Source organism: Neodiprion pinetum, chromosome 5 (assembly GCF_021155775.2).
Source record: "Neodiprion pinetum isolate iyNeoPine1 chromosome 5, iyNeoPine1.2, whole genome shotgun sequence".
Taxonomy (NCBI): Eukaryota; Metazoa; Arthropoda; class Insecta; order Hymenoptera; family Diprionidae; genus Neodiprion; species Neodiprion pinetum.
Window position 1 is genome coordinate 8,291,521 of NC_060236.1, and position 22,980 is coordinate 8,314,500.

Consider the following 22,980-nt stretch of genomic DNA (forward strand, 5'->3'; position numbering starts at 1 on the left):
GCCGCGTCATTTTTTCCTAATGTTACGCATCAAATTGTATGAAAAATAAGTTCATACAATTTTCACCCAGAAGAATCCTTGTTTTTACTAAATTTATCGAAATGTAAAAATCGTGCTTCTCGCGAAGAAAAAACAAGATCTATTTATCTAGAAATTAAGTTTACAACTTACTCCTCCGTAAAATTGACAATTTCGAGCAATGTAATAAATATCCGATAAACAATCACTCCGACAGACCTGGAAAAATTGTTCAAACAATTTAAATCAGCGTGAAAATCGTCCGCAGTTGCGAGGTAGACGGGCGGCTGACCAAGCGCGGCAGTTTCTACTAGAACGGCAATAGGCTGAGAGATAGATCTGCTCGAGCCGGCAAGTAGTTAAACCTACGAATGAGTCGGCCGTGTGGCTGCCGGTTCGTCGAGTCTGACTACTTCCTAGTGGCTCATCTGCCGCCGCTGTCACTTTCTATGACTGCGTTGATCGTGAGTGGCACAGTGATACCTAAATACGACTTTGCGGTAAGAATTTTCCGTGCAGATGATAAACGGGAACCGAATGAGGCATATACTGGAGACTCGTAAAAATCCATTCCAGATTTAACGACCGGTCTTATTTTCTAAAATGCTGGGTTAATTATTGTAATGTTAGTTTTATAACAATCACACAAAAAGTCCATTTTCTTTTATCTGATCTCGATTTATATAATTATTTTTTTTTATTTTTTTTATTTTTTTTCTATTCTCCATTTACGCAGAAATCTATTTTTCTGAACTGTATATGACGCATTTGCAAGGGGAAAAAGATTGGATCAGACTACAATTGGATCAGCAAGAAAACTGTATAATTATATGTCACCAAGAAATCTTACTCACGTGCATGATGACGGATCACGTTGGTTTAGCGCTGATTCATTTAGCCGGTAGCGTTAAAAATTCAAAACACTTCCACTGCGGTTGTCGTACGACTAGCGTGACAAAGTCCTTCCAAAGTGCCTTCGAGATGTATTAGATCGACCCAATTCATAGGAAAATTAAAACATTTCGATTTCGTTCGCGCCTTATGCAGATCTGCTTGACAATACGGGTACTCGTTACAGATTTTTATCACGGCTCTGATTCGCTGGTTAAGGTGATATCGAAATGATCTAACGATTACGATACTTTTCATAGAGTAACTTCACTGCCACAAAAGGAATGTGATGATTTGCCTTCCGAGTTTAACTTCTTCCGAATATCGCTGCTCACGGTTAAGTGATCCGAACGGTGGAAAGCCGAAGTTCGATCACTTCGGAGTGCGAATAAGAATTGACCCAAATTCTGTCGCGCGTGGATGCGACGAATAGGATGTTGCGACGAATGGATCGGTGACTCCAAGGAGACGTAGATCTCGAAGCGTACCGGTTGCATTGTGTCCAGCGGTTGACAGTGGAATTATGTCACCCGGGAGGCTGAATCCAAGGTCCAGGTTAACCATGAACGTAGGAGATAACGAGGAGGGGAGGAGAAAGATCCAGGGAGAGTGAAAGATCGGTGAAGTGAATGTGTGTGATACAGAGAGAGGGAGAGAGAAAGAGGAGGTATGTATTCGGTTTTGGGTGAACGTCAGCAAGGGGCGCGGCCTCGCAGCGTTAAAATTCTCCGCTTCGTTTCGATGGTATAAAAGCCCTGGCGGTGCTGTGGACAGTATCAGTCATCCACAAGACAGTACAGCAGCCATGGCATTCAAGGTGAGCAATTACCGCATGCCTGTATAGTAATCGTCAATCCAGTCTGAATCAGGATGAGATATTTTTCATCCGCTGGAACTGTATGACGTTGTTAGGAATCGAGGCGGACATTATTTTACGGTTACTTTTCAACTTTGTTCGTTGGAAGTGTTTTTTTTTTGTGTCAAGGTTCTACGCAACCTACTGAACAGAGTAACACGATGTACATACCGTGATGGGAAATAGAACGTCGTTCAAAGATTTATAATATTCATGACATTTGTGAAAGTGTATTGTTACCGTATCGACGTCGTAGTTCGTCTCGGGACAATAGATTCAGATCCGAATTGAATATCTCTGGCCATTGTCTCGGTTTAGAACCGAGACCGCGGAGTTATCCTCGTCGTAAATTGAATCTACAGAAATGACGTGTCATAACATTTAATGTCTATGTATCGTAGTAACTATCAAAAAATTGGATATCTAACTGATTATGTATGTAAGCTGTTGATGAATCTTCATCGACACAATTGTTGTTGATTTTTGTAACTGGGAAATCTTACGATGCCAACAAAAAATCATCTATTGAAGACATAAGGCTCATTACCGATTTGTAGACAATATTTCATTCGTGATTCACACATTATTTGCAAATAACATCAGAAAAATAAGAAATCGGGAGACTGAAAATACATCGCTAACGGACCTCCTTCCACTTCCAGTTCGTCGCTCTCTTCGCCCTTGTGGCCGCCGCCAACGCCGGAGTTCTGGCTCCCGCCCCCCTGGCCTACCATGCCGCCCCCGCCTACGCTCACGCCGTCCCAGCTTACGGCTACGCCTCGGCTCCCTTAGCCAAGGCGGTGGTCGCGAAGACCGTCGACGCCGATTACGACGCTCATCCCCAGTACAGCTACGCCTACGACGTCCAGGACTCGATAACCGGGGACAACAAGCAGCAGCACGAGACCCGCGACGGCGACGTCGTCCAGGGTAGCTACTCCCTCATCGAGTCCGACGGAACCCGACGCACCGTCGACTACACCGCCGATCCCGTCAACGGATTCAACGCCGTCGTCCACAAGGAACCCGCCGGCGTCGCCGTCAAGACCGTCGCCGCTCCCGTCGTCGCCAAGTACGCCACCCCCGTCGCCCACGCCCCCCTCGCCTACGCCGCCCCCGTCGCTCACGCTCCCCTCTCTTACGCCGCCCCCGCTGCCCACGTGACCTACGCCGCCCCCGCCGTCGCTCACGCCGCCCCCCTTTCCTACTCAGCGTACGCTGCCCCCACAGCTCATGTCAGCTACGCCGCCCCCGCCTACGCTTACCATCATTAAGCCGAACTTTTTTGTAACTAGTAATATTTAAAAGTGTATAGTTTTTAAATAAAAACGAAATACTTATCATGTACGTGTAATTGTTTGATATTCATTCATTTTGGGTTTATGTTTTATCGACGAGTTTCGTATAGTTGCACATTCATTGTCAGACCGGATATGATTGATTTTACTAAAAAATTATTTGAAAACCCACTATTAACAACCAGGCATTTCATTCGTGTCGATATATTGTTCCGTAAAATAATTGCTCAAGCAGTCTACATCAATATTTCATCCATAATATGGTAAATTTTCTGATACCGTATTCAAGAATGGTAACTGATCTTTTCTTACGCATTCCATATTTGAGAATATAAAAAGGTATACCTTAAATACGTATCCTCCTAGAAGCATAATGTCCATGCATATTTCAGAATCTAGCAACACAGAATTTTACCATTATACAAATTATTTGAAGATCAAATATTGTTTCGCACAATCGTTAAACAATGTAATGAAAAAAATGCTGTGAAAATTCAGTTTCCAGAATAACCAGCACAAATTGCCCGTGTGAAATTCCAACGCTCCGCTATACATATGATAGTAGTTATAACTAACACGTGGCTGTAGTACTTGCAGCACAACTATTTTAACACGAACCCCACGCAGGAAACCAAACTATCCGTTTTATACGAATAGTTTAAATATCCAAATGAATCAAGTGCTGTAACTGTTCGAATACTTCGTACTCAAACTATTCGGATTATCCGAGTATCCCAGCTTGAAGCGTTCGATCCGGTGGATCTGGGTTATTCGGTTAATCCGGTTACCCGAAAAAATCCATGTTCTAGTCTAGGGACAATTGCTGCAGCTGTTTCTCTTCAGCTACTTTATGGTGCACGATTCACTCTGACAGAAATTCTTGCAAGTCATCTTCCTCCTCTCTATGTTGCACCAGGCCAACCTCCTTGCACACCAAAACAAGTCTCTCGAGTTAGTCGAGATACGGTGAACGATACGGAAGTACTAAACACTGTAGCAACTTGGCTGTACGGTGCGCTAAGTTATTCAAAAAGGCTAATTATGCTTGGTGACGTTGGGTTCTCATGTACTTGGTTATAATTAGCAGTAGTATCTAAGTAAACTACCCTGAAATTGCTTCGTGACCTTTAAAGAAGTTTGCGATGCTCTATATAGTGCCAAACTTTCTTGTTAGTTAGTGAAGTTAACGCAGTAGATAGATTTTCGGATAATAAGACATGGTGGCCAATGCACTGCACAGCTCACCTTGGTAGTCACTCAACATCGGCAGCTTTTCCACAATTCTTTGGCGCCTCCTGGTTAGGCTGTTCCGCAGAAAAACGTCAACGATCCCACGGAACTTTTTGAGAACATAAAAGTTGACGAAGAATACTACCTTTCACTGTACGGCTTGAGCAGACTTGGCGATCTGATGTCACTATGGGTGCCAAAATCATAATATCTTCTCGATATACGGAGTAACTGGATTCGGTTTGTTCGATGTTGACTTCGCTAAATTTTTGAGCATTCCATATTTCTTTCCAGCCCAGTGTCGTTTGATTTGAAGACTGTGAAAATGAGATGTTCAGCTCTTGGATTCCACGCGAATATCAACCGAAGTTTGGCAAATTGGTAAAAAAAACCACAAACATTAATCATCATGAATATGACTGACCCAGGTTTGAGACCAGTGCCAAATATTTTCGTCAGCAATTGAGTTAGTGGTCTTAAGATTCAACGTCAAGAATTTTTAACAAGGAACAGCCGCCTTCATTAGCTCACCCAAAATACTTTCACAAATTGAGCAGCCTCTGTGTGACAGAATAATGTTCATTGTAAACTTCTGGGATTGATGCAAAGCAATGAAAGTTTGGCTGAAGTCATCCTTCTATTGAACAGCAATTCCGTAGAATGAAGAATCTGACCAGGAACTTCTCCCTTCGGCTACCTCGGCTTGAAAAACTGTACGCGAAAATGTTGCAACAATACCAAAAATAATTTTGCATACATCGACTTTCACCTCTTCGACAGCCTTGAGTGAAATGAACATTTTATCAGGTATAGAAATAGGTGACATGACGTATTGGATAGAAATATTTCGACATCTGATTATGTTTACTTTCACCAAGTTTTCAGAGTGTACAATCAAGCGTTACTGACACTCGACGGAATATTTGCACACCAATTCTAGCGATTTGGGAAGTGTAATCATACTTTTTCAACAAAAGCATGCAATGAGTTGAGACAATGTTTGACTACTATTCTCAGTGTGAATAAATCTACGTATCCTTGTCGTGCCGTGCAAGCAACATATTGTCTTATAAAGCTACAGTCACACTGTGAAATTTTCCAGTATTTCTCTACCGTTATTTATTATTTGGATGATTTTCATAAAAACTATCAGTTAATTACCAATTGATATAGTCAATCCAAAATGTGTTTTTCACTTATTCTCTTCATCCATGAGATTTGATACTTTTGTAAATCAGTAATAAGGTTTAAGCTCATTTAAGTTTTACATAATTGAATTCTTTGCATCATATTTTTGCTCACTATCATATGTAGAACCAAAATTATGATGTGCTGTAGCTTATCGAGATCATTTTATCTAAATAAAGCTTACACTCCAAGGCACCGTAAAAACCGAGGGTACAGTCCGAGACAAATGATTACACCCTAATTTAATTCAAAGTCCAAATCAACTGCAATTTTCGATACGAGCGCCAAATTTCAAAGTCAAATCCCACCTATCAATTCCAAATAAGTATCAGTTTCACCATCCGGAAAATAGTCAACTGCTTTAGCTACGATGCTTAATCAGGATCACTGAACTATCAACGACAGGTACAAGTCCTTGTTGATTTCAACGTGATACTATAAGTACTGACTCCCAAGTCAATTATTAGGCGTAACGATTGCATTGTGTCTACGCCTAACAGTGTGAATATTATCTCACGCAAAAGAATTCAAGCTGCAGGGTAACCACGCAGGCACTGTTAACGAAGAGGGGATAGAGAAAGACTCCTATCCGCGCGGAGAATGGAAAAGAGGATACATATCCAGTTTTGGGTGAACGGCTGAGAGGGGCGCGGCCTTGCGTTGAAAAATTCCGGTTCGATTCGACGGTATAAAAGACCTACCACAACACTGAGCTGTATCAGTAATCCAGCAGACGATACAGCAGCCATGGCATTCAAGGTGAGCGATTTGCACGCCTGTGTCGTCGTCGATCCAGCGTCAATCAGTATTTTTGTCCCAACAAACTACCGTAATACGTACACAACCGAACAGTTTATACTTTATCACCAGGTTTTATTTCATCACCGCTGAAAAAAAAATTCCAGTAAATATTCTGAAGACATTATCGTGCAGAAGAGATATTCATTAGAAATATAATCGTTCAACAGTCGAATATCATTGACATGCTTTTCGAATGTGCCTATTTTTTGTCGCCATGATATCACAGTTCGCATCGCAACTATTAATTGCAATCAGAGTTTTGTGGCGCTAATGACTCTATTATTTCAAAAGCAAGCCTGTAGTGCTTTCCATATCAAAACAGCTATCAGAATATCATTCCATCCGTAGAAAATGTATATTCAACTGTTTTTTAATCAAGTTTTCTAATCGACAACGTAGAGTTTATATTTATGGACAATATTATATTCATAAATTAGAACTTATAAAAATACATCGCTAACAGACCTCCTTCCGCTTCCAGTTCGTCGCTCTCTTCGCCCTCGTGGCCGCCGCCAACGCCGGAGTTCTGGCGCCCGCCCCCCTGGCCTACCATGCCGCCCCCGCCTACGCTCACGCCGTCCCAGCTTACGGCTACGCCTCGGCTCCCTTAGCCAAGGCGGTGGTCGCGAAGACCGTCGACGCCGATTACGACGCTCATCCCCAGTACAGCTACGCCTACGACGTCCAGGACTCGATAACCGGGGACAACAAGCAGCAGCACGAGACCCGCGACGGCGACGTCGTCCAGGGTAGCTACTCCCTCATCGAGTCCGACGGAACCCGACGCACCGTCGACTACACCGCCGATCCCGTCAACGGATTCAACGCCGTCGTCCACAAGGAACCCGCCGGCGTCGCCGTCAAGACCGTCGCCGCTCCCGTCGTCGCCAAGTACGCCGCCCCCGTCGCCCACGCCCCCCTCGCCTACGCCGCCCCCGTTGCTCACGCTCCCCTCTCTTACGCCGCCCCCGCTGCCCACGTGACCTACGCCGCCCCCGCCGTCGCTCACGCCGCCCCCCTTTCATACTCAGCGTACGCTGCCCCCACGGCTCATGTCAACTACGCCGCCCCCGCCTTCGCTTACCATCATTAGATCGAACCTTCTTGTAATTAGTATTGTTTAAGACTGCATAGTTTCCAAATAAAATGAGATACCATGAAATTGTCAGTGTTCAACATCAATTCGTTTTCCCTTTATTTTATATTCGCAAGTTCCGTATACTCACACACAAACGGCACACGGAAGGGGGAAGAAATTTTAAAAGATCACATGTAGATAATTATAGTCATGGATATCTAATGATTAACCGTAAACGCAGACCGAATCTAATCCATGGCCTCATTACCGCGTGGCCGGCCGTCTCGACGCACCCTTCTTCAGATCGTGGTAAAAGTAAATCTCCGCAATGAAGCAGCACAGGCTTGTAAAGAGCCCAGCCCCCCAAATGTAGAAGCTCATCAGCTGGGTGTGGAGAGACAATTTCTTGAGCGGTCTCTCCACGGATGTAGAGATTATCGTATCCCCTGTCAGTATGTCCTGGAGGTAACTCTCCTCCTTCCAGTATTCACTCAGGCCAGCCTCATTGCAAGCAAGAACAATTCTGTCGATTTTTTCAAGGTACGGCGAGCCGTAAGGCAAGAAGTACACCCTGAAACCCGGTATGAAATACTCCTTCATAATGTGGTAAAAGGGCACACCATTTTCCGAGAGGATCTTTCGCCTGGAAATGTAGTCGGCCATTGTATTTGAGAAGGCGTAAGCCTCGTCACGGTGGGTCGCCATGTAATCCACATAGGCCACAGTGTCGAAGGTGAACACCCTCAAGCCCAGCTCTTTCCTCGGAAGATGCACGGCGATGTTCTGTAAAGCCCACAGTGATTTGGTCCGCTGGTGGAGTTGAGGCAGCGTATCGATTTCGGGATGATAAGACGAGGTAGCCAATACGCTGTACAACGAACCCTGGTACGCGTTCAGGATGAGCAGAGAGAATAGCATTAACATCGCGAAGGTAAACCTTTGCACCAGTTCTTGGCGCCCATTCATCAAGTCCATACCCAGGAAAACGCCTAGGGTTCGAAAAAGAGCATTATCAATGATTCCCCGGAGCTTATTAAATATGTGCAAATAAATAGAAAAGACTGCGAGAGTAGTCAGCACGCAAATCCATGTAGCTTTATTGTAGGGCGCGAGCAGACTTGGCATTTTAATGCTGCTCTTTGGGGCCAGAATTCGGATATCTCCTCTAGCCACCGGATACGAACGTTCGATTCGTTCTTTAAATTTTGTGCCATATGGCATATAATTGAGCCACATTTCGGAACCACCGAAATGATGGTCCGCCCACCTTTCGTAACGATATGTAAAGTTTTGGTAGGATAGAAATTGGGCTTCCGTCACATTGATGGAACTTGAAGTAGCGTTCATGGCCTTGTAGACTGCTTTCGCGTGGCCAAAATCTGTACCGAAAATTTTGAATACCCTCTCTTCTTTTACCCACTTCACCAAGCCGCTGCCAGAGTACGGAATGTACTTGGACCGAATCGAGTGACCGTTCATGTTGCGGAGCTTGTCGTAGAACATTCCTGACCAATCCACCACTTCCCGCATCTCAAGACGATGATTGAGGTATGGATTGTAGGTGTAAGCTTCTCCTCGATTATGGACAATCACTGCGACATTGAGTACTCGGTGAGTCCAGCACTCGTTAAAAACCATCTCCAGCTCATCTGCGTTCGGTTTTATTACAGCAAAAATCAAATGCTCAGCTCTTGGGTTCCACGCATATTTCAAACGAAGTTTGGAAAATTTGTGAATGAAACCAGGAACGTTAACTGTCAGGAATATGACTGACCTGAACTTCCCCACGCTTGAAATCAGCCCAGTATTTTTCTCGTCAATCGAATCGCCGGTGGACTCAAGATTAAAGGTCAAGTACGTTTGGGCCAATGCATTCATTAGCTCTGCCAAAACACTGTCACAAACTGAGCAGCCTTGATGTGACAAAACAACGTTTACCGTCGACTTTGCAGACTGACGCTTTGCCAATTCCAACAATAAAACTTCATAGTTGTCCGTTAAATCATCCTCGTACTCTAATGTTCCGTAAAACGAAGATCTCAATGGAGACTTTCCTTCTTCAGATTTCTCGATTAGAAGAACAGCAACAGAAATCGTGGCAATAACACCAAAAATGATTCTGCACATATCTACCTCACTGTTCGATAGTCCGAAGTGAAATAAACACTTTTCTAGGTACGAAATTGGATGACATGACCGAGTAGATACAAATATCTCGACATCTGATTATGTTTACTTTCACCACCTTTTGAGAGTGTACAATCAGGCGTTACCGACACTCGACGGAATATTTGCATAACCAATTGTAGCGATTTGGGAAGTGTAATGATACTTTATCAGTAAAAGCATGGAATGAGTCGTCTATCATGCTAAAATACAGTAATAATTTTTGCGAGAAATCATCCATTGCGTTACGGTAATATTTGACTAACAACCCAGTGAGTAAATCCACTTAGCTTCGTTGATCTGCGTCAGCGTATAAGTATTCTCGTACAAACCACCAAGCACCATACGTGTGCTATGCATCGTCAATGCATTTGAGATTAAAATGAAATTTCCATTAAAATGAGGAGTATACAATTTGTTTGCACTCCTGTATCATGCTTCGTTTCCAGAAACTTCTGGATCTTGTGATCCATTTTTTTTTTTTTTAACTTTTTCTAGAGTTTTATGGAAACCATCAATACACCCATAGTTGATCGTGCACATGATCTTTGCCGAGCTCTGTTCATCCATTACAGATTATTTAGAGCCACAGGTCAATTATCAGAACCAAACTCATTTGTGTCCAAATACGGTTAGGTAAACTATAACCTGCTTTCGTTGCACTGGAATGTCAAGAATGAAGAAATGGTGTGCTGGACCTATTCAAAATGGTTTCACCTAAACGTAATGCAGGGTTTTCACATCCAAGTGAAGACAGGGCAGGATATCGAATCCAATTTATTGGAGGATCCCAGGTTCCAATTTCCGAAAAATGATTGTGCCTGAAGTCGAGAAAAAGTCCAAATCCACCTAAGTTTTCAATCCAAGGTACAAGTTTCAAAGTCATATTCTCCTTATCAATTTTATCGAAAAATTTTTCCATAGACAAACTAGTAATTATAATTACTTTATACTTAGAATAACTAGAACTAGATTCATTGAACACGTAAACCTTTGCCTATCCGTTAGCCGTTAGTACTATGAACGTGACATTGTGATCGACGACTCTAGAATGATATTAGTTTTAAAGCATAACGGTTAGATCATATGATGCGTGGCAGTGCAGATGTTATGTCCGGCGTAAAAATTGAAGCTTTACGGTAACTATACGAGTGCAAGAGCACAATGTGGAGGGGATGGAGCAAAACTGTTGCGACAATTCATTGGCAAAAGAGAAAGAGGATGTGAATTCAGTTTTGGGCGAACGTCTGAGTGGGGCGCGGCCTCGGGATGAAAAATTCTCCAGTTCTTTTCGACGGTATAAAAGACTTACCACAACTCAGAACTGTATCAGTAATCCACAGGACATTACAGCAGCCATGGCATTCAAGGTGAGTGATCTTCGAGCCTTTGTCATCATTGATCCATAATCATTCAGTATCTTTGATTTCATTTTCTGTCTGTTGGACGTGTTTCTCTAGTCAAGATTCTAAAGCAATTATTATGCAAACTCAAAATTAAATAGAGATATAACCGTTTACCTATCGAATATTATTTACATGCTTTGTGAAAGTCGTCGTAGTGACGTCGTCAGTTTAATATTACAACGATAAATTGTAGTGAGACTTTCATCCGTATAAAATACATCTGCAGTAACTACTCAACGAGCGGACAATATCATCAACTTGACTATCCCAGACGTAGAGTTCAGATTTCGAGATTATATTTCGTTTCCGGATCACAGATGACTTGCAAATGTAGAATCAAACGATTAAGAAATCGCGAAACTCAGAATAGATTAATAACAAAGACCCTTCCGCTTCCAGTTCATCACCCTTTTCGCCCTCGTGGCCGCCGCCAACGCTGGAGTTCTGGCCCCCGCCCCCCTCGCCTACCACGCCGCCCCCGCCTACGGCTACGCCGCCCCAGCTTACGGCTATGCCGCTCCCATCGCCAAGGCCGTGGTCACCAAAACCGTTGACGCCGAGTACGACCCCAACCCCCAGTACAGCTACGCCTACGACGTCCAGGACTCGATAACCGGGGACAACAAGGAGCAACACGAGACCCGCGACGGCGACGTCGTCCACGGTGGATACTCGCTCATCGAAGCTGACGGAACCCGACGCATCGTCGACTACACCGCCGACCCCGTTAACGGCTTCAACGCCGTCGTCCGCAAAGAGGGAGCTGCCGTCGCCGTCAAGGCCGTCGCCGCCCCCGTCGTCGCCAAGGTCGCTGCTCCACTCGCCTACGCCGCCCCCGTCGCCAAGTACGCCGCCCCCCTGGCTTACTCTGCGTACGCCGCCCCCGTTGCCAAGTACGCCGCTCCCCTGACGTACTCCACCTATGGTGCACCCATCGCCAAGTACGCCGCCCCCCTTTCCTACTCAGCGTACGCTGCCCCCACGGCTCATGTCAACTACGCCGCCCCCGCCTACGCTTACCATCATTAGGCCGAACTTTTTTGTAACAAGTAATATTTAAGAGTGTATAGTTGTTTAAATAAAACGAGATACACTTACATACTTGTCGTTGTTTGTCCTCTATTTATTTCATGTTCTCGTTTCTTTACGCTCTTGACGATTTTAGGAAGATATAGGTATGTATTTTGTTGCATAAAAATGAGACCAATTTCACTGATTATGAATATCGTTGCGAATAGTCGCAATCAAATTGATAGTTTTCGCTACCACTGTGAATATGTAAGTTCGTACAGATAGAAATCGATTGTTATGGACTGTCACTTACACCTCGATTTGTTAACTGAATTTCTAATCTGGGATAAATATATACATAATATCATTGAATTTATTCGTAGTTACAAGTTGATACCATTCGCATTGCTAGCTATTCACATTCGAGTGATGATCGCGAATACACCCTTCGGCAGTATTTCAGAAGAGCGCATGTGCTTGCAGATAATTGTATAATGGTCTTTAAATTGAACAATTAAAAAACATGTCGCTGAATAGACAAAATTGTTTCGTCGATACAAGAGAGATGGAGTGTTAATTCGAATATTTGGATCTTAGATTTCAGTGTGAAAAGAATTCGGCTATACATATACATGTAGGAATATAATGTTAACTATTATAACAATTTTTAAAGAAAGAAGTAAGTCGTGAATAAAATAGAGATTGATAGCGAGAATGTATGTGGCGTTGTTCAAATGTTGAAACGAAAGTGAACAAGTTTTCACCCTGACCCTCGCCGAATTGCTCGCCGATTTTTACCCTACTTTCACTGCACCAAACGTGCATTCTCTAATTATTTTAGATTTTTCCTGCCCGCCCTTTAGGTGTAAATATTTTAGGTTTTATCTTTCATATCTCGAAAACTGTGCACTTGGTAAAACAAACTCGTAGAGGAAATAAAATTGTGCTGTTGCGTAAATTGGTTGAAAATAAGTTTTCCTAATTTTTTGGAAATTGCAAGTCATCGATTTTAACGAAAAACTAACAAAATCAATTTCCCTCGAACACTAAAACGTCTTGTGAATTTTCTTTGACTAAAAAGTAAACTCTCATTTGAACTACCCCATGTACAAACGTAAAAAACCTCACTATACACTTCAACGCTAATAGCTCAGTTTTCTTCTGAGTATCTACTACGATTCATCTACGTTCACGCTCACTCAATAACAATAAACAGAGTTGGTTGATTTATTAGGCGTCAACAGCGACTAACTGCATCATAGCGACTAATCATAGCGAAGTTTCCGTGAGATGTCTAATTGGCCGTGCCAGTAAATTTCTGCAACAAAGCAGCAGAGGCTAACAAGCTGTCCAACTCCAAAAATGTAAAATGCCATTTTCTGCGTCTCCAGGGACAATCTTCTCACTGGTTTCTCATCGGCTATATACTTTACGGCCGTTTCCGACAGCGTGTCTTGCAGGACAGCCTCCGATTTCCAGTATTCATCTAAGCCAGCCTCTTTGCAAGCCAAAACAACTCTGTCAAGTTTGTCAAGGTACGGTGACCCGTAAGGAAACGTATAAGCGACGAAGCCTGGCAGGGAGTACTCCTTCATGATGTGGTAAAATGGTACACCATTCTCTGAGAGAGACTTTTGCCTGACCGCCAACTCAGCCATGCTGTTCGGAAAGGCGTAGGCCTCGTAGCGATGGCTTTCCATGTACACGTTATACCCAATATTGTCGAAGGGAAGCACCGTCAAACCGGGCTCACTTTCGCGAAGAACCACGGCGACGTTCAGCACAGTGTGGACCGTTCTTGTACGTTGGTAAAGCTCAGTCAATGTGTTGATTTCAGGATAATGAGATACGGTAGCCAGTGCGCTGTACAACGAACCCTGGTAAGCATTCAGAATCAGCAAAGAGAACGTCGTCAACATCGTGAAGGTGAATTTTTGCACCAGTTCTTGGCGCCTGTTGGCCATGCCCATACCCAAAAAGACGCTTAGAGTACGGAATAGAGCATTTTCAATGATACCCCGGAGCTTGTTGAATATATAGAGATAACCAGAGAAGACTACAAGAGTAATCAGCACACAAATCCATGTAACTTGGTCGAAGGGCTCGAGCAGACTCGGTGTTTTGATACCGCTTTTTGGCACCATGATGCGGACGTCATCTCTAAGCACGGGATAAGAATGTTCAATTCGTTTTTCAAACTTGAAAGCATCTGGAAAATAATTAAGCCACAATTCGAAACCTTCGAATTCATGGTTTACCCAGATTTCGTTCAAATATGAGAAGTTTTTGTACAAGAGAATATGGCTTTGCGTGAGATTGATGAAACCTGGGGTGGCATTCATTGCCTTGTAGAATGCATTAGCGTAACCAAAATCTCTAGCGAATATTTCGAATCTTCTTTCTTTCTCTACCCACTTAACCACGTTATCACCAGAATATGGGATGTACTTAGCCTTGATCAGACGCCCGTTCGTATTGCGAAGTTTATCGTAGAACATTCCCGACCAATCAACCACTTCTTCCACCTGAAGACGATCCTTGTTGTATGGATTGTAGGTGTAAGCTTGTTCTCGATTGTAGACCATCACCGCAACGTTGAGGACCCTGTGAGTCCAGCACTCGTTAAAAACCATCTCTAGCTCATCGATGGTCGGTTTTATCACGGTGAAAATCAGGTGCTGAGCTCTCGGATTCCACGCATACTTCAGACGAAGTTTCGCAAACTTTTCAAGAAACTCTGCAACGTTGGTCATCAGAAACGTGAGAGATTCATAGTAACCGACGCTAGAAGCGATCCCTGTGTTTTGTTCGGCATTGGCGTCATCGGTGGATGCAAAATCAACCGTCAAAAACGTCTGAGCGGATACCTTCATTAGTTCACCACAAATTCCGTCACAGATCGGACAGCTGCTATCTGACAAGACAACGTTTATTGTAGACTGCTTAGATTGATTCTTCGCCACCTGAAGCAAGAAAATTTTGAACTCGTTCGTAATGCAATCCTCGTATCTGGGTATATTTTGCAGTAGGAAGTTTGATGGAAAATTTATTTTCTCCGTTTCCTGAGCTCGACCAGCATCATTGACTGAGATGAGCATCGTAATAACACAAAAAATCAACTTTGTCATGCTGTCTGCACCGATCAAAATCCCAGAATGGAATGACAAACATTTTGAATATAACACTTGACTGTATAACACAACATGCGGTGTGGGTATTGCGCTATCTGATTTCGCCACGTCTCGTGTACGTAATGTCCTGTTATCCACGTTCGATAGAATATTCATATCCCAGCTGTCAACGATTCGGAAAATGTGAAATGTTATCAAGAAAATGCGACGCGATGTGTACAGGGATGTGCTCAAATATCTTGTTCATATCTAATGCCAAGTTACTCTGTTATGATATAATGGCTGTGCGTATTGAAATCGTTTTTTCAAATTCCCCCAATGATCGCCGATTCAAGCCCTCTAATTTAAATTATAAATATAATGGAGGTATACAAGATAAATTTCCCGAATTGAGCACTTGAATTTACATTAAAAAAAAGGAAGCTTTTCTTGTAATCGATACGTACCTAATTGTGAGATGGAAAACGCTCTTTCATTTTCACATGATTGATTCAAAAAACGTTGCTATAACACAGAAAACAATTAATTTCTCCATACACGTCTTACCATTTAGAAAAGAACTATAAACTGCAGATCATATTCACTTCATCCGCGTTCTGCAGGGACAATTTCGTCTTATCGATCCTTGATAGGATATCATTTTATACCTATGCCATTTGTCATCGCGGAAGCACCGCTAAGTAGAATATGTGAACATCAGTCTATAATATCTGAACTGAGATGTTCTCTCATATTGGTAAGCTCGCCATATCTGAAGTCATAATCAACGATCAGAATAACTACGGAATGTCCGAGGAGATCGAAAATATGGAGTTTGCAAAAAGAACGCTGCCTATCAATAATCCAAATGTTCTTATGCTTATTTTCAATGTTTTTTTCCTGTATGTCATAACAAGAGTTTTACTTCTACATAAATCCACGCTCCAAGTATTACAGCGATTATATTATAGCCAGCTGTACCTTGCAGCGAAATATGTTAACGTTTTTGAAATCAATTAATCAATCAATATTAAACAGCGAAAGGTGTGAGCCTTTTTTTTTGTTCATACTTTATGCGAAGTAAATAATATTACGAAATCTGTTGAAAACAAATTCGCCACTTGGCGAGTTCTGATTGCTCCACTTATACACAGCGTTTATGCAAGTAACATTCCCACTAATCGGCGTTTCTTGTGACATTATCTTACTCCTCGCCAAGATATTCTATAAGCGTATCAAATAACACCGTGCAGCACCCGTCTAACAATAAGCCCTGGCTTCTTGCACAATTTCCAACAAGTAGACGGATAATCCTACCGAAGGTTCTCGCCCCTGATTGTAACAGCGAAAATGCTGAGAAGTAGGAGTAGAATAGCGATCCATTCGGTATATAAGTAGATCCGTATCTCGTTAGATTATCATTCGCCTGTTTTCACCATAAACCAATTGTACCATGTTCAAGGTAGGTGCATTTTGCTTATCATCTATGCCGTAACCAGCATGTTTGACCGTCGTGACGAAACTTGTGATACTTATATTTGAGAATTTTTTGAGTTGCCTCAACAATTCGCGACAATTCAAAAATATTGGTAACATCTTTGGCGAGTAATTTTCACGATTGAGGCAAAAATATGTCAGTATAAAAACTGTTCAATCGAAATCCAAGTGATTTTCTTCGACCAATCACGATGGAAATTATTTTCTGTGATCAAAGCTATCTTTCAGAAATATTCTCATTCGGCTGTTTCATGATTCCTTGGATCTTTCCAGAAGCAAGAACTAACATGGTCAAATTATTTTTCACCTTTGACAAATAACTCGATTTTCGGTGTTTTTGCATTTTTGTACACTTTCATCCCTCCTCTGAATGGGCCCGTATCGATTTTGGCCTAAAAAAATTTTTAGCGATCTAAAATCTTTAATCTGTATGAGTCTGCATACTGCAACTCTTTGAGAATTTAAACTTTAAATGAATTTTCATTCACTTTTGATTTTTCAAACTTGCGCGCAAGAGTTCTCCCACAGTCTCTGACCAATTCACCTGAAATTTTTACTCGTTGTTTTTTTAAGTTTTTTTCACGCATTGTCATACGATTTTGCCCAAATTCTCACCTGGGATTGAAATACCCTGAATTTTATGATGAAAAACGGTTCATCTTTTGTCACAAATCTAAACTATGATCTATTTTTTTTTTTTAAGTGAATCTATTGAAAAATCATATGACAATTTGTGGGTATTTTCAAGCAGATTATACCAGAAAAATTCGTACTCTATGCTCCAAGTATCAAGTGTAAAACCTTGCGCGCAATGAATTGTCACCTCTTACACTCTACTAAAATTGTACTCTGTACATCACCCTGACACATTTAAATTGAGATCTAATGAGTCAAAGTTACTCTTAGAGATGTAAGAAATGCATACCTAAAACCTCTAAAAAAATTTTGCAACGTTTTCCGCATGAGTAAAAAATTAATTTAAATTCCTGTAAATGCCCCCTTACTCGCGATGAGGAACTGCCTCGAAAAAAAAGGAATACAAATTTTCAAATCCGGATGTTTTTTAGTGGCTTGAATCTTCCTATAAGTAAACAACAGCACGAACGATTCGTATTCCACCCGAAGAGAAACCAAGTGGCTCGTCCGTCGATTCTCCTTCTACAAAAACATCAATAACCAACAGTTTCTCATTTCAGTTCGTGGCCCTCGCCGCCATTGTGGCAGTAGCGAACGGTGATTACCTGAGAAACTCGGAGCACTCGGTGGAAGTGTCATCGCCATCGCTGACCTCGGACTCGTCGAACATCCTTCGTGGCCCAGGAAACCTAGCCCAGGTATTGACCTACTCGAAGACGATCGAGACGCCGTATTCGACGCAGAGAAAATCGGACGTCCGCATAAGCAACCCCACAGTCGTCTACTCCCACTCCGCTCCTTACTCACCGGCGCCGAGCGTCTCCCACGTGACCTACAATGCAGGGCCCGTTGCCTACGCGACGGCGCCGAGTTTGGGCCAGGGCGGCGCCTATGGGCCCTCGTACTCGGCCGACCACGCCGTTGGATCCTCGCACGAAAGCACCGTCAAGTCTCTCGACGGAAGCCGCGCCGTCACCCACTACAGCAAAGCTGTCGACACGGCCTTCTCAAGTGTCCGGAAGTCAGACCCACGGCTCACCAACGACGCCAAGATTCTCTCCGCCGCTTACGCAGCCCCCACAGGCAACGCTCACCTCGGTCCCGTTGTCGCTTATTCCGCCGCCCCCGACGTCGCTCGAGCCACCTTCACTGGCCTCGGAACCGAGTACAATTGGTAGGGTGAAAATGGTACCAGACTCGTTGGATACTCCTGGTTAATTACTGAATCGTCATGTGTGTGCGTATCGTTGCGTGGTGTTATGTTTAAGGTAGATTGGCAGTAAATATACATATATATCCTCTTGAAACTTATCCTTGGTGTATTACTCCTCGCTAGCGGTATGTAACCTTCGTGAAATAGGAACTTTTCTTCAAAGGAGGGATACGTATATCGATTTAAGGAAAATATAGTCTGGGCTTCTAACACTGTGTGGTATTGAATTTTCGAATTGACCACTAAAATCGTTCTGCAAATAGTCCGCACGACCATTTTGCACAGTGAAGCCTCAAAGAAGAACTTGTGCGACGGTCATGGGTTAGGTTATGTTTTTTTGAGATTGAGTTTGTTTCGCGTTCGGCCGACTGTAGCGCTGTAGGTTTTACTGTGTTGCCAACATAGTCTAGTGGAAAAAATTAGCCGTCTCAGATTCATTGTCCCCAAGTGTACATATGAAACTTCTCACGTGTGAAGAGCAACTGTTTCTCAGTAGATATTCCAATTTCAGATTACGATAAAATCTACCGAAACAGAGTGAAACTTAGTCAGATCATCGCGTTATTACTGCGTAACTTCAGCTTTGTACTATAGCTGAATTGGTGAATGAAACGATCACAGGATTCGAAATATTTTGAAACTAAGCACCAAGTCACATGACAGATAAACACCAAGTTCATAGAGTGATTTGGTGTTCAGATTTTTTGATTACGAAGTAGAGAGTTTAAAGTCCGACAATTTCTTCCTCATCTCCGCCTCAAACAAGCATTTGTTCGTAGAAGGTGTCACTAACCATTGCTAAGCAATATGTGTGGTTTGTCTGATTGAGTTAGAGTCAGAGAATGCATATAATCAACACGACACCGTTGCGCAATATCTTGCAGAAGTGATCTTTTGACTATAGAGCGTGTTACGTATTACACGTAATACAGGTTCACGTCACAAGTGAACGCTGAACTAGATTTCACTCGCACCCCTTTCTGTGCCCCAGTTTCATCGAACCATTGAATGTAGTACCGACTATCGATGCATGGAGCTGATATTCTCTGTATGTTGAAAGTCAGAATGTGAATAATAATTGGTGAATCGATCGGTGAACGACGGCCTGACGAAAAGGATGACGAATATGTGCCCGACAGGAAGTCGATGAAATAGCTCAAAGTGCAGAAAGTGGATCGTCCGATACGTTCCTCGAATTGCAACAGCCGATGCAAAATTCCTAGAAATTCTTCTGCACTCGCCCAATCAGGAAAAGAGGTGACGCTACAGCCAATGTCATAATTCGCGGCCGAAACAGACCCAGAAAGTCTGATTCCTCCATTTGTCACTTGCCATTCAGGCTGCACGATAATCGCGAGCAACGTACGTTCGTCAAGTGTAAAGAAAGCTGAATTGATCGTACTCGCGATCGCTTTGCAGCTCCGCATGTGATTGAAAAGAAAGTGGAAAATCGAATAGACTCAAGTGCTGCAATCGGTAATGAGTCAAGGTCACTACGTTGACGGAATACCTCGTTATCCGTTGGACGAATTACGAGCCGAAAGAACAACTTTCAGATTCGGATAAATCATCCGATTGCAAAACTTCCGACAATTGTTTCGCCGAATGTTTCATACTTTGACATTACGAAATGTTTTTTACGCTTCGCGTTTCATATACGCAAAAGCAAACATTGTTCACCGCATCTGTGTGAATTTTATAACGAACCCTAACCGTTAGATGTTCAAAAATATCGAATTTTCAAAGACAAGAAAACCTAATTCGTGGAATGATCAAAACGTAGAAATTCCAAGTACAGAAAATCGAAAATACAGAAAGACAAAATATACAAGGGTAAGATCTAGAATCTGCATATGAATCTACATTATTGAGACAAATTCTGACGATTCTTCATTTTGTCATTCTACATTCTGATCTTTCTATTTCTTTACTTCTTCATACCCCGACTTTCTCCACTTTTCAATTCTGTAAATCTAATTTTCGCTTCGTTAAAAATTCGATATCATCACCCTGACATTTTTTTACTTTCTACATTTTTACCCCCACCCTAACCGATACATTCAAAGAGCGTTATAATTAGCATATCTTTTTTGCAACAGTATTCAGAGCCTCCAATCTCCTCCTGGACTCTCCTCGAACATTCCGGGCTCTCCGGCATTGGCCAAACGTCGGATTCACTTTCACCAAAAACGCGGGGCTGCTTCGGCCTCACCCAATGTCATTTGCTAGTTGTTTATACACGAACGAGTCGCCGCTTGCGTTCCTCAAATTTCAGGCGCAATTATTATGACAGAGTTCAAACTGTTCGGAGAATGATATCGATCGATTACGTCCGCCTTTTGCCGCACAAGACCACAAAATTCCATCTTACACTTTTCTAGTCTTTACTTGAATTAATCAACTGTTATAAATTTGTTACGGGCCAGTTCACCTATAAGTGTATTCAACGAAGAGCTTGAAGTTCTAAAATTTCGTCATCATATTTGAGAATTTAGACTTTGTAAGGAATATCAATTAAAACACAACTAACTTAGCTTAACTGTAACAACTGAAATTTTTCTCAGTGTACAAGCGACCTTCTTAACCCATCCAGACGTTCGTAATTCGAGTAGGTGCGGAGATCAGAGGAACGATAAAAATATAATAAGGCTGATTTGAATATTCATACTTCGCGAAACTTGTTCAGAGTCGCTTACTTCATTTAGTTGATAAATTTCTAACTGTTATTATTAAATGCGCACAGAAATGAATTACGAGACAAATCCTTTCGTCCTCTCATCTCTGTCTGGACCAGCAGCAGCTGTATCGCTTCCAATGGTTTACGCCTCACTTCGCCTTGCAGTCATCACCATCCACTGCCTCACAAATTGCAGCCGACCTCGAACAGACAGGTCGATTACACGCCGGTATTTCGGGTCAAATTTCGCCAGATTTAAGGTGCGAAATTTTCTCATCCTCAGGTAACACGCAACGCTTTCAAATCGCCCTTTTTCATTTTTACTTATCTTGCGTCATTCCGTGTGATTTTTGACAAATATTTGGCAACCAATCGCTAACAGAAACGATTTTTTCAAGCAAAGCTACGGTGACAATTTTTTTTTTTTTTTACATCTCGTCAAATTTTCGCTGTCTCAGGTCGCAGATCATTCACATGACGAGATGAGATAAATGTTTCTGACATTTTCTTCACTTCTTTGTGTTCTCTTCTTATCGTTTTCTCTGAAATTCTCCAAGATATTCTGTAGCTTTCTATATAGCGTCTAAAAATTAGTACGTGTTAACATTATCAACAAAGAGAACTGAAAAAACACCGTGCCATAGAAATCTAAAGACAGGTAAAATTGGAAAAAAATATTTAAAAAGATAAAGATGGAAGAGAAACAGGAGAGCCTGTAATCAGCTGAAAAAATTAATAATCAAATAATACTTCGTAGACTTTCGCAAAAATACTTTGTAGATATTTGCGCTGAAGAACTTGAGCAAATAAAAGTAAAACTTATACATATATATGTATTGTGTTGAGGTGAATTCAAATTGAATTGCCGATCAATAAAATTCTACATGGGGCCCAGAAATCGAGAGAATATTATGTATTCCAGAAAGCAGGAATAACGAGACGAGTTGGCACTGGCAAATTTAATTTCGCAACACGAGTTTGGAGCATGGAAGCTACGCAACTGCTCTCGTATGTAAATGCGATTGAATTGTATACGGACAAAAGGTGTCGGCGTGTCAACGTCAGCTCGCTGCAAGTTGAGTGGATCCGCGAATGGTTGAAGTTTACACTCGAGAAAAAGTTTATTTAAATTCGATCAAATTATCTGAAAACCAAAAAAATTTCAACATTACCTGATCAGTCGAACCAATTTCTTTTTTATCCTTTTCTTTTTATCTTCGAACTAAATAACGAATCAGTTAATTTTTTCTTTTAACAATACGATTCGTTAACTATTACATGCATTTCCACAAATTGATGAAATCAACTCAATCCATTGAAAAAAAACTTCTTTTTTTTCCTACGATAAAAGCTGAGTTTTGCATTTTGCGAAGTCGAAAAAATACTTTGATTAGTTCGAACGTAGCATTTTCGCTACAGATATTGAACGGAGGTATTTGCGAAGAGAAAATTTATTGCTACGAATAACTTTTTACTTGTGAGTTTAAGAAATCCTGCACGTCGTGCGCGGAATCATTCGAGATGTGAAAATGCGATCGCGTATCACTTACGCAAATTTACAACCGTGATCTCGTCCTTCTCGTTTGTGCGAATATTACGACTTCATTCCACAGCTTCGAGTCCAGCACGCGATCCTTACGGTCAATTTTTAACCTCAATTACAAAGTCAAAACGAAACGCATGCGAATATTCCGAGTTGTCTCTTCTCGCCAAATTGGACGAGACCAAGGCTAATGCTCCGATTATTAACACGTCGAATTCCTCCGTTGCCATCGATGCCATTGCTGTATAATTTTCAATGCAGGGAGTCGCGTATTCAAAGAGCAAAGCTGTTTACTATCGAACAATATTTTTTTCAAATAATAAAACTTTTATTCCGATTGACAAAGTAAAAAGAATCAGCT

At 42.1% G+C, this 22,980-nt stretch overlaps 6 protein-coding genes across 6 annotated transcripts; 4 read left to right on the forward strand and 2 right to left on the reverse strand.

Moving 5' to 3' along the window:
• Positions 1–1,672: 1,672 nt before the first annotated feature.
• Positions 1,673–3,112, forward strand: LOC138190993 (larval cuticle protein A2B-like). Its single transcript, XM_069136182.1, has 2 exons — positions 1,673–1,726; positions 2,428–3,112. The coding sequence occupies exons 1-2, from the start codon at positions 1,715–1,717 to the stop codon at positions 3,037–3,039; spliced, it is 624 nt and encodes a 207-aa protein (XP_068992283.1). The 5' UTR covers positions 1,673–1,714; the 3' UTR covers positions 3,040–3,112.
• A 3,044-nt stretch (positions 3,113–6,156) lies between these two features.
• On the forward strand, positions 6,157–7,444 carry LOC124219558 (larval cuticle protein A2B-like). Its single transcript, XM_046627272.2, has 2 exons — positions 6,157–6,240; positions 6,764–7,444. Exons 1-2 carry the CDS (start codon positions 6,229–6,231, stop codon positions 7,373–7,375), a joined length of 624 nt encoding a protein of 207 aa, XP_046483228.1. The 5' UTR covers positions 6,157–6,228; the 3' UTR covers positions 7,376–7,444.
• A 180-nt stretch (positions 7,445–7,624) lies between these two features.
• On the reverse strand, positions 7,625–9,487 carry LOC124220013 (uncharacterized). Its single transcript, XM_046628352.1, has one exon. It carries the CDS (start codon positions 9,485–9,487, stop codon positions 7,625–7,627), a length of 1,863 nt encoding a protein of 620 aa, XP_046484308.1.
• A 1,300-nt stretch (positions 9,488–10,787) lies between these two features.
• LOC124219552 (larval cuticle protein A3A-like) lies at positions 10,788–12,033 on the forward strand. The gene is made up of 2 exons (XM_046627264.2): positions 10,788–10,896; positions 11,332–12,033. Exons 1-2 carry the CDS (start codon positions 10,885–10,887, stop codon positions 11,959–11,961), a joined length of 642 nt encoding a protein of 213 aa, XP_046483220.2. The 5' UTR covers positions 10,788–10,884; the 3' UTR covers positions 11,962–12,033.
• Positions 12,034–13,208: 1,175 nt separating this feature from the next.
• Positions 13,209–15,041, reverse strand: LOC124220014 (uncharacterized). The gene has a single exon (XM_046628353.1). The coding sequence runs from the start codon at positions 15,039–15,041 to the stop codon at positions 13,209–13,211; it is 1,833 nt and encodes a 610-aa protein (XP_046484309.1).
• A 1,393-nt stretch (positions 15,042–16,434) lies between these two features.
• Positions 16,435–18,497, forward strand: LOC124219557 (pupal cuticle protein C1B-like). The gene is made up of 2 exons (XM_046627271.1): positions 16,435–16,515; positions 17,747–18,497. The coding sequence occupies exons 1-2, from the start codon at positions 16,507–16,509 to the stop codon at positions 18,362–18,364; spliced, it is 627 nt and encodes a 208-aa protein (XP_046483227.1). The 5' UTR covers positions 16,435–16,506; the 3' UTR covers positions 18,365–18,497.
• The last annotated feature ends 4,483 nt before the right edge of the window (positions 18,498–22,980 follow it).

What these genes read in the sequence shown, in the direction of transcription:
- LOC124220013 (XM_046628352.1), bottom strand. Translation starts at nt 9,487, where the DNA reads ATGTGCAGAATCATTTTTGGTGTTATTGCCACGATTTCTGTTGCTGTT.
- LOC124220014 (XM_046628353.1), bottom strand. Translation starts at nt 15,041, where the DNA reads ATGCTCATCTCAGTCAATGATGCTGGTCGAGCTCAGGAAACGGAGAAA.